At 48.8% G+C, this 10000-nt stretch overlaps 1 protein-coding gene across 1 annotated transcript in view; it reads right to left on the bottom strand.

The window, feature by feature from the left end:
• LOC115147291 (runt-related transcription factor 2-like) overlaps positions 1-10000 on the bottom strand; it is a 33408-nt gene that overhangs the window by 11248 nt on the left and 12160 nt on the right. Inside the window, exon 2 of the mRNA XM_029689459.1 lies at positions 9474-9635. Within this exon, the coding sequence (XP_029545319.1) occupies positions 9474-9635 (162 nt within the window). The remainder of the gene's footprint in view (positions 1-9473; positions 9636-10000) is intronic.

Raw genomic sequence — 10000 nt, 5'->3', positions numbered from 1 at the left:
CAGAACTGTAAACTACAGGTCAGCACAGAGGAGATAAACCCAGAACTGTAAACTACAGGTCTACACAGAAGAGATAAACCCAGAACTGTAAACTACAGGTCTACACAGAGATAAACCCAGAACTGTAAACTACAGGTCAGCACAGAGATAAACCCAGAACTGTAAATTACAGGTCAACACAGAGATACACCCAGAACGGTAAAGTACAGGTCTACACAGAGATAAACCCAGAACTGTAAACTACAGGTCTACACAGAGATAAACCCAGAAATGTAAACTACAGGTCTACACAGAGATAAACCCAGAACTGTAAACTACAGGTCAACACAGAGATAAACCCAGAACTGTAAATTACAGGTCTACACAGAAGAGATGAACCCAGAACTGTAAACTACAGGTCAGCACAGTCCACTAGAGATTAGTGTTGAGAATAAAGCTTGGACACTCTGATGAGATGAAACCAACATAATCAGAGTTGACAGAACAGCTGGCAGGATGTCAACATCTCACACACTCTGGCTGGCTGACTCGGGCATACAGTAAGGAGGTGGAATTAGGGTGTAGTAGAAACACAAAGAGTCTTCTGGCACGGCCTCAAACAGGTGTAGAGACAAACTAGTCTGGCCGCATTTATTGTTTCTACAAGACCTCACCACAGAGAGAAACAGAGAGGAGGAGGAGAGAGAGAGAGAGAGAGAGAGAGAGAGAGATAGAGAGAGAGAGAGAGAGAGAGAGAGAGAGAGAAAAAAGCAAGACAGCGATAAAGTGGAGGTGGGAGAGAGGGAAGGAGAGCGAGAGAGAGATTGGGGAGGGAGAGAGAGGAGAGAGAGAGAGAGAGAGAGAAAGAGTGAGAGAGAGAGAGAGAGAGAGAGAGAGAGAGAGAGAAAGAGAAAGAGTGAGAGAGAGACAGAGAAAGAGTGAGAGAGAGAAAGAGAGAGAGAGAAAGAGTGAGAGAGAGATGGAGGAAGGGAGATGAGGAAGGGAGATGAGAGGGGAAAGAGAGACAGAGAGAAAGAAAAGCGTTCACGTTGGATAGAGAGACAGATGCTGCTGTTGGGGCACCTCTGGGCGCTCCGAGTACCCAACATGCATTGCGATGGCGGCAGCGTATAAAGCAGTTTTTTTTGTCAGTCATTATCCCGGGCCTGTTATTACCCAGAGTCCTCTGGGATCAAAGACTTGCAGCCGGGGGAAGAAAAAAAAGGAAACGATGGTCTTTTCCACTGTTTAAAAAACAGATCTGTCCAAACCGCTGTTTAGGGAATCAGACAGTCAGGCCTCGCCCCTCAGCCGCAAGACGTCTAAAGTCTACAGGAGAATGAACTAACAGAGGACAATAGACCCATCTCGTCTTACTGGCAGCCTGTAACGTTACATTTAGAGTTGTAGAAGTGGAGGTTTTGAAATTCAAAGGTTCAGCTTCAGTTAATAAAGAAAAAACAAAATAATTGTGAAAATTCTTCGAGTTAGTTTTTGTTTCTTTTCTAGTGTGTGTTTGTGTGTGCGTGTGTCAGTGTGTGTGTGAGTGTGTGTGTGTGTGTGAGTGTGTGTGTGAGCGTGTGTGTGTGAGTGTGTGTGTGAGTGTGTGAGCGTGTGTGTGTGAGTGTGTGTGTGTGTGTGTGTGTGTGTGTGTGTGTGTGAGTGTGTGTGTGTGAGTGTGTGTGTGTGTGTGAGTGTGTGTGTGAGCGTGTGTGTGTGAGTGTGTGTGTGAGTGTGTGTGTGAGCGTGTGTGTGAGTGTGTGTGTGAGTGTGTGTGTGTGTGTGTGTGTGTGTGTGTGTGTGTGTGTGTGTGTGTGTGTGTGTGTGTGTGTGTGTGTGTGTGCATGTAGCAACAGTCATCAAAAGTGTTAAAACGTTGAGAAAATGATTCCAATGCAACAGTTGGACAACAGAAGAAGATATTCTAAACTCAATCCATCAAATAATGAATTCAGGTATTTAATAATGCATTTATGTGGGAATTCAGGTATTTAATTTATTGTGAAATGTAATTTTTTTCTTCTTCTTAGAATGCACTCACGTTCTAATGGTATCAGGAATCTTTTGAGACTTTGTGTTAAAATGAAGGAAATTATATGTTCCTCATTTACATACACTGAGTACGGTATATTTGCATATATGACTAAATTAACATGAAGGGGTGGAACAGGGACGCAACCACCAAAAAAAGCTCTGTCTACCCTACCTGTACTCACCTGCTCTGTTTACCCTACCTGTACTCAGCTGCTCTGTCTACCCTACCTGTACTCACCTGCTCTGTTTACCCTACCTGTACTCACCTGCTCTGTCTACCCTACCTGCACTCACCTGCTCTGTCTACCCTACCTGTACTCACCTGCTTCTCTCTACCCTACCTGTACTCACCTGCTCTGTTCACCCTACCTGTACTCACCTGCTCTGTTCACCCTACCTGTACTCACCTGCTCTGTTTACCCTACCTGCACTCACCTGCTCTGTGTACCCTACCTGCACTCACCTGCTCTTTCTACCCTACCTGCACTCACCTGCTCTGTTTACCCTACCTGCACTCACCTGCTCTGTTTACCCTACCTGTACTCACCTGCTCTGTTTACCCTACCTGTACTCACCTGCTCTGTCTACCCTACCTGTACTCACCTGCTCTGTCTACCCTACCTGCACTCACCTGCTCTGTGTACCCTACCTGCACTCACCTGCTCTGTCTACCCTACCTGCACTCACCTGCTCTGTTTACCCTACCTGCACTCACCTGCTCTGTTTACCCTACCTGTACTCACCTGCTCTGTTTACCCTACCTGTACTCACCTGCTCTGTCTACCCTACCTGTACTCACCTGCTCTGTCTACCCTACCTGTACTCACCTGCTCTGTTTACCCTACCTGTACTCACCTGCTCTGTCTACCCTACCTGTTCTCACCTGCTCTGTCTACCCTACCTGTACTCACCTGCTCTGTCTACCCTACCTGCACTCACCTGCTCTTTCTACCCTACCTGTACTCGCCTGGTCTGTCTACCCTACCTATACTCACATGCTCTGTTACCCTACCTGTACTCACCTGCTGTTTACCCTACCTGTACTCACCTGCTCTGTCTACCCTACCTGCACTCACCTGCTCTGTTTACCCTACCTGTACTCACCTGCTCTGTCCACCCTACCTGCACTCACCTGCTCTGTCTACCCTACCTGTACTCACCTGCTCTGTGAACCCTACCTGTACTCACCTGCTCTGTCTACCTTACCTGTACTCACCTGCTCTGTCTACCCTACCTGTACTCACCTGCTCTGTCTACCCTACCTGTACTCACCTGCTCTGTCTACCCTACCTGTACTCACCTGCTCTGTCTACCCTACCTGCACTCACCTGCTCTGTGTACCCTACCTCTACTCACCTGCTCTGTCTACCCTACCTGCACTCACCTGCTCTGTTTACCCTACCTGTATTCACCTGCTCTGTCTACCCTACCTGTACTCAACTGCTCTGTCTACCCTACCTGTACTCACCTGCTCTGCCTACCCTACCTGTACTCACCTGCTCTGTCTACCCTACCTGTACTCACCTGCTGTTTACCCTACCTGTACTCACCTGCTCTGTCTACCCTACCTGTACTCAACTGCTCTGTATACCCTACCTGTACTCACCTGGTCTGTCTACACTACCTGTACTCACCTGCTCTGTCTACCCTACCTGTACTCACCTGCTCTGTCTACCCTACCTGCACTAACCTGCTCTGTTTACCCTACCTGTACTCACCTGCTCTGTCTACCCTACCTGTACTCACCTGCTCTGTCTACCCTACCTGTACTCACCTGCTCTGTCTACTCTACCTGCACTCACCTGCTCTTTCTACCCTACCTGTACTCACCTGGTCTGTCTACCCTACCTATACTCACATGCTCTGTTACCCTACCTGTACTCACCTGCTCTGTTTACCCTACCTGTACTCACCTGCTCTGTCTACCCTACCTGTACTCACCTGCTCTGTCTACCCTACCTGTACTCACCTGCTCTGTGTACCCTACCTGTACTCACCTGCTCTGTCTACCCTACCTCTACTCACCTGCTCTGTGTACCCTACCTCTACTCACCTGCTCTGTTTACCCTACCTGCACTCACCTGCTCTGTGTACCCTACCTGTATTCACCTGCTCTGTTACCCTACCTGTACTCACCTGCTCTGTCTACCCTACCTGTACTCACCTGCTCTGTCTACACTACCTGTACTCACCTGCTCTGTCTACCCTACCTGTACTCACCTGCTCTCCCTACCCTACCTGTACTCACCTGCTCTGTCTACCCTACCTGCACTCACCTGCTCTGTCTACCCTACCTGTACTCACCTGCTCTGTTTACCCTACCTGTAATCACCTGCTCTGTCTACTCTACCTGTACTCACCTGCTCTGTCTACCCTAACTGTACTCACCTGCTCTGTCTACCATACCTGTACTCACCTGCTCTGTTTACCCTACCTCTACTCACCTGCTCTGTGTACCCTACCTCTACTCACCTGCTCTGTTTACCCTACCTGCACTCACCTGCTCTGTGTACCCTACCTGTATTCACCTGCTCTGTCTACCCTACCTGTACTCACCTGCTCTGTTTACCCTACCTGTCCTCACCTGCTCTGTCTACACTACCTGTACTCACCTGCTCTGTCTACCCTACCTGTACTCACCTGCTCTGCCTACCCTACCTGTACTCACCTGCTCTGTCTACCCTACCTGCACTCACCTGCTCTGTCTACCCTACCTGTACTCACCTGCTCTGTTTACCCTACCTGTAATCACCTGCTCTGTCTACTCTACCTGTACTCACCTGCTCTGTCTACCCTACCTCTACTCACCTGCTCTGTTTACCCTACCTGCACTCACCTGCTCTGTGTACCCTACCTGTATTCACCTGCTCTGTCTACCCTACCTGTACTCACCTGCTCTGTTTACCCTACCTGTACTCACCTGCTCTGTCTACACTACCTGTACTCACCTGCTCTGTCTACCCTACCTGTACTCACCTGCTCTGCCTACCCTACCTGTACTCACCTGCTCTGTCTACCCTACCTGCACTCACCTGCTCTGTCTACCCTACCTGTACTCACCTGCTCTGTTTACCCTACCTGTAATCACCTGCTCTGTCTACTCTACCTGTACTCACCTGCTCTGTCTACCCTACCTGTACTCACCTGCTCTGTCTACCATACCTGTACTCACCTGCTCTGTTTACCCTACCTCTACTCACCTGCTCTGTGTACCCTACCTCTACTCACCTGCTCTGTTGACCTTACCTGCACTCACCTGCTCTGTGTACCCTACCTGTATTCACCTGCTCTGTCTACCCTACCTGTACTCACCTGCTCTGTTTACCCTACCTGTACTCACCTGCTCTGTCTACACTACCTGTACTCACCTGCTCTGTCTACCCTACCTGTACTCACCTGCTCTGCCTACCCTACCTGTACTCACCTGCTCTGTCTACCCTACCTGCACTCACCTGCTCTGTCTACCCTACCTGTACTCACCTGCTCTGTTTACCCTACCTGTAATCACCTGCTCTGTCTACTCTACCTGTACTCACCTGCTCTGTCTACCCTACCTGTACTCACCTGCTCTGTCTACCATACCTGTACTCACCTGCTCTGTTTACCCTACCTGTACTCACCTGCTCTGTTTACCCTACCTGTACTCACCTGCTCTGTCTTCCCTACCTGCACTCACCTGCTCTGTCTACCCTACCAGTACTCACCTGCTCTGTCTACCCTACCTGCACTCACCTGCTCTGTCTACCCTACCTGTACTCACCTGCTCTGTCTACCCTACCTGAACTCACCTGCTCTGTCGACCCTACCTGTACTCACCTGCTCTGTTTACTCCTACCTGTACTCACCTGCTCTGTTTACCCTACCTGCACTCACCTGCTCTGTCTACCCTACCTGTACTCACCTGCTCTGTCTACCCTACCTGTACTCACCTGCTCTGTCTACCCTACCTGTACTCACCTGCTCTGTTTACCCTACCTGTACTCACCTGTACTCACCTGCTCTGTCTACCCTACCTGTACTCACCTGCTCTGTCTAACCTACCTGCACTCACCTGCTCTGTCTGCCCTACCTGTACTCACCTGCTCTGTCTACCCTACCTGCACTCACCTGCTCTGTCTACTCTACCTGCACTCACCTGCTCTGTGTACCCTACCTGTACTCACCTGCTCTGTCAACCCTACCTGCACTCACCTGCTCTGGCTACCCTACCTGATCTCACCTGCTCTGTCTACCCTTCCTGTACTCACCTGCTCTGTCTACCCTACCTGCACTCACCTGCTCTGGGTACCCTACCTGTACTCACCTGCTCTGTCTACCCTACCTGTACTCACCTGCTCTGTCTACCCTACCTGCACTCACCTGCTCTGTTTACCCTACCTGTACACACCTGCTCTGTCTACCCTACCTGTACTCACCTGCTCTGCCTACCCTACCTGCACTCACCTGCTCTGTCTACCCTACCTGTACTCACCTGCTCTGTCCACCCTACCTGTACTCACCTGCTCTGTCTACCCTACCTGTACTCACCTGCTCTGTCTACCCTACCTGTACTCACCTGCTCTGTTGACCCTACCTGTACTCACCTGCTCTGTCTACCCTACCTGCACTCACCTGCTCTGTTCACCCTACCTGTACACACCTGCTCTGTCTACCCTACCTGTACTCACCTGCTCTGTCTACCCTACCTGCACTCACCTGCTCTGTTCACCCTACCTGTACACACCTGCTCTGTCCACCCTACCTGCACTCACCTGCTCTGTCCACCCTACCTGTACTCACCTTCTCTGTCTACCCTACCTGTACTCACCTGCTCTGTCCACCCTACCTGCACTCACCTGCTCTGTCCACCCTACCTGTACTCACCTTCTCTGTCTACCCTACCTGTACTCACCTGCTCTGTCTACCCTACCTGCACTCACCTGCTCTGTCTACCCTACCTGTACTCACCTGCTCTGTCTAGACTGCCTCAGTAATTACTGTTGTCAAGTTCTGTTGCATAATTCAACAAGTGTGTCAATAGCAGAATACCCTTTAAAAGTTTTACATTTAGAAGGAGGTGGTTGTACTAAGCTAACATATGGAATTGTTTTAATGAGGTCATACAATACCAAGGGTCATTTCGCTATTTGATTTTTAATATTATAACCACCTTTAGGTATCAAAAAATATATTTAAAAAATGTATATTTGGCGAGACATTGAATTTAGCCTTACTGCTATTAGCCCATAGAAACACATTGAATAACAGATTACTGCTATTAGCCCATAGAAACACATTGAATAACAGATTCACTTATGGAAAAACAGGTAGTCCAAAAATAAATCAAAATTAAGTTTGTTTTAAAGTTTCTGTCCTATATAATCAGAGATATAAGATTTACTCTCTTTTATTTGGCATTAAACTACTTCCAAATACACTCATTGGCCAGTTTATTAGGTACAATGTTCTAGTACCGGGTCGGGAACCCGCCTTCACCTCCAGAACGGTCTGAATTCTCTGGGTTATTCTACAAGATGTCGGGAAACGTTTCACAGGGATGTTGGTCCATGCTGACGCGATGGCATGACACAGTTACTGCAAACAGGATGGCTGTTCATTCACGCAGTGAACAGCCCATTCCATCTCATCACAAACATGTTCTTCACAAACACAGCCTTCCCTGTGGCTCAGTTGGTAGAGCATGGTGTTTGCAACACCAGGGTTGTGGGTTCGATTCCCACGGGGGGCCAGTTCAAAAATATAATGTATGAAATGTATGCATTCACAACTGTAAGTTGCTCTGGATAAGAGTGTCTACTAAATTACTAAAATGTAAATGTTCTATTGGGTTAAGGTCTGGGGAACTGACCAGGACACTCTACTAAACTCACTGTAATGTTTATCCTCAGTTGTCCAGGGTTGTTGATTGCGTGTTCACTGGACCCTCTTCTTCCTCTTTTTAGCTGATAGGAGTGGAAACCCGGGTGTGGTCGCCTGCTGAAATAGCCAATCCGTGACGAGGACCGATGACTTGTGAATCCCGAGAGAGAGATGCCGTTCTGCACACCACCGTTGTTCTGCGTCGTTATTTGTCTGTTTGTTGCCCGTCGATATTTTTGCAATATTCTTGCCATTCTCCTTCGACGTCTCTCGTCAACGAGCTGTTTTCGCCAGGAGGCCGGCCGTTTCTGAGATAATGGTCCCACCGACGATCATAACACGCTCAAAGACGCTTAGGTCACCGGTTTCGTCCATTGTTAACATTCAATCAAACAGTAACTGAATGTCTTGATGCCTGTCTGCTTGCTTTACATAGCAAGCCACAACCACGTGACTCACTGACTATAGGAGCGAACCATTTAGAAGGATTACTTTATCCTATCACAGGTATTCCTTAAAGAGGTGGGGTTTCAGGTGTCTCCGGAAGGTGGTGATTGACTCCGCTGTCCTCTTTCTTGTGATGTAAGTTCTCTTTCTTGTGATGTAAGTTCTCTTTGTTGTGATGTAAATGCTCTTTCTTGTGATGTAAATTATCTTTGTTGTGATGTAAATTATCTTTGTTGTGATGTAAATTCTCTTTGTTGTGATGTAAATTATCTTTGTTGTGATGTAAATTCTCTTTGTTGTGATGTAAATTATCTTTGTTGTGATGTAAATTCTCTTTGTTGTGATGTAAATTCTCTTTGTTGTGATGTAAATTCTCTTTCTTGTGATGTAAATTCTCTTTCTTGTGATGTAAATTCTCTTTGTTGTGATGTAAGTGTCGAGACGACGCGTTAAATCCCAGACGAAGCTTTAGTGTTCTTATAGATGCAACGCAAAGACAACGTGTTCCATTGAGCCCGTTTCATTACCGAGGTTTGTTTAACAGGTCATTACAAACATTTCTGCGGTCGTAATGTTGAAGGGGGAAAAAAAAACGACAGGCACAAGCAAGAGATTGAAAAAGAGTCGAAGGAATAAAATGAAAGCATTCAAACCAGCGAGATTTAAGTGATTTTGCACCTTTCTAACACAGGAAATAGATGGATGAAAAAGAAAGATCCTCAGATGGGCGTAGCATGCGTGTTTATTATTTTAAATGTATATTTTACCAGGTAAGTTAACTGTGAACACATTCTCATTTTATCCAGGACACCAGGGTTAACACCCCTACTCTTACGATAAGTACCATGGGATATTTTAGTGACCACAGAGAGTCAGGACACCCGTTTGATGTCCCATCCGAAAGACGGCACCCTACACAGGGCACTGTCCCCAATCGCTGCCCCTACACAGGGCAATGTCCCCCAATCACTGCCCTGGGGCATTGGGATATTTAGACCAGAGGAAAGAGTGCCTCCTACTGGCCCTCCAACACCACTTCCAGCTGCATCTGGTCTCCCATCCAAGGACTGACCAGGACCAACCCTGCTTAGCTTCAGAACCAAGCCAGCAGTGGGATGCAGGGTGGGATGCAGGGTGTTGCTAGTGTGTGTTACCTGGCAGGCGACGGGGCGGGTCAGTGATGTTGGGCAGGCCCGTGGCTCGGCTGGAGGAGAGGGGCGTGGTGGAGTGGACAGACGGGGAGGTCATGGGACTCAGGTAGGACGGGTAGGACTGCTCATAGGGCCAGGGAGGAGACGACTGGGACTGGCGAGGGTCTGGAGGAGGAGGAGAGGGGTATGGTTAGAAAGGAGGAGGAGGAGGAGGAGGAGGAGCAGAGGAGGTGGAGGAGGAGAAGGAGGAGGAGGAGACGACTGGGACTGGCGAGGGTCTGGAGGAGGAGAGGAGGTGGAGGAGGAAGAGGAGGAGGAGGAGGAGGAGAGGGGTATGGTTAGAAAGGAGGAGGAGGAGGAGGAGGAGAGGAGGTGGAGGAGGAGGGGGAGGAGGAGGAGCAAGGAGGGAGGAGGTGGAGGAGGAGGAGGAGGAGGAGAGGAGAGGAGGAGGAGGAGGAGGAGGAGAGGAGGAGGAGCAGGAGGAGGAGGAGGAGAGGAGAGGGGTATGGTTAGAAAGGAGGAGGAGGAGG

This window comes from Salmo trutta, chromosome 1 (genome assembly GCF_901001165.1).
Source record: "Salmo trutta chromosome 1, fSalTru1.1, whole genome shotgun sequence".
Lineage (NCBI taxonomy): Eukaryota > Metazoa > Chordata > Actinopteri > Salmoniformes > Salmonidae > Salmo > Salmo trutta.
This window is presented reverse-complemented; position numbering and strand designations above follow the sequence as displayed.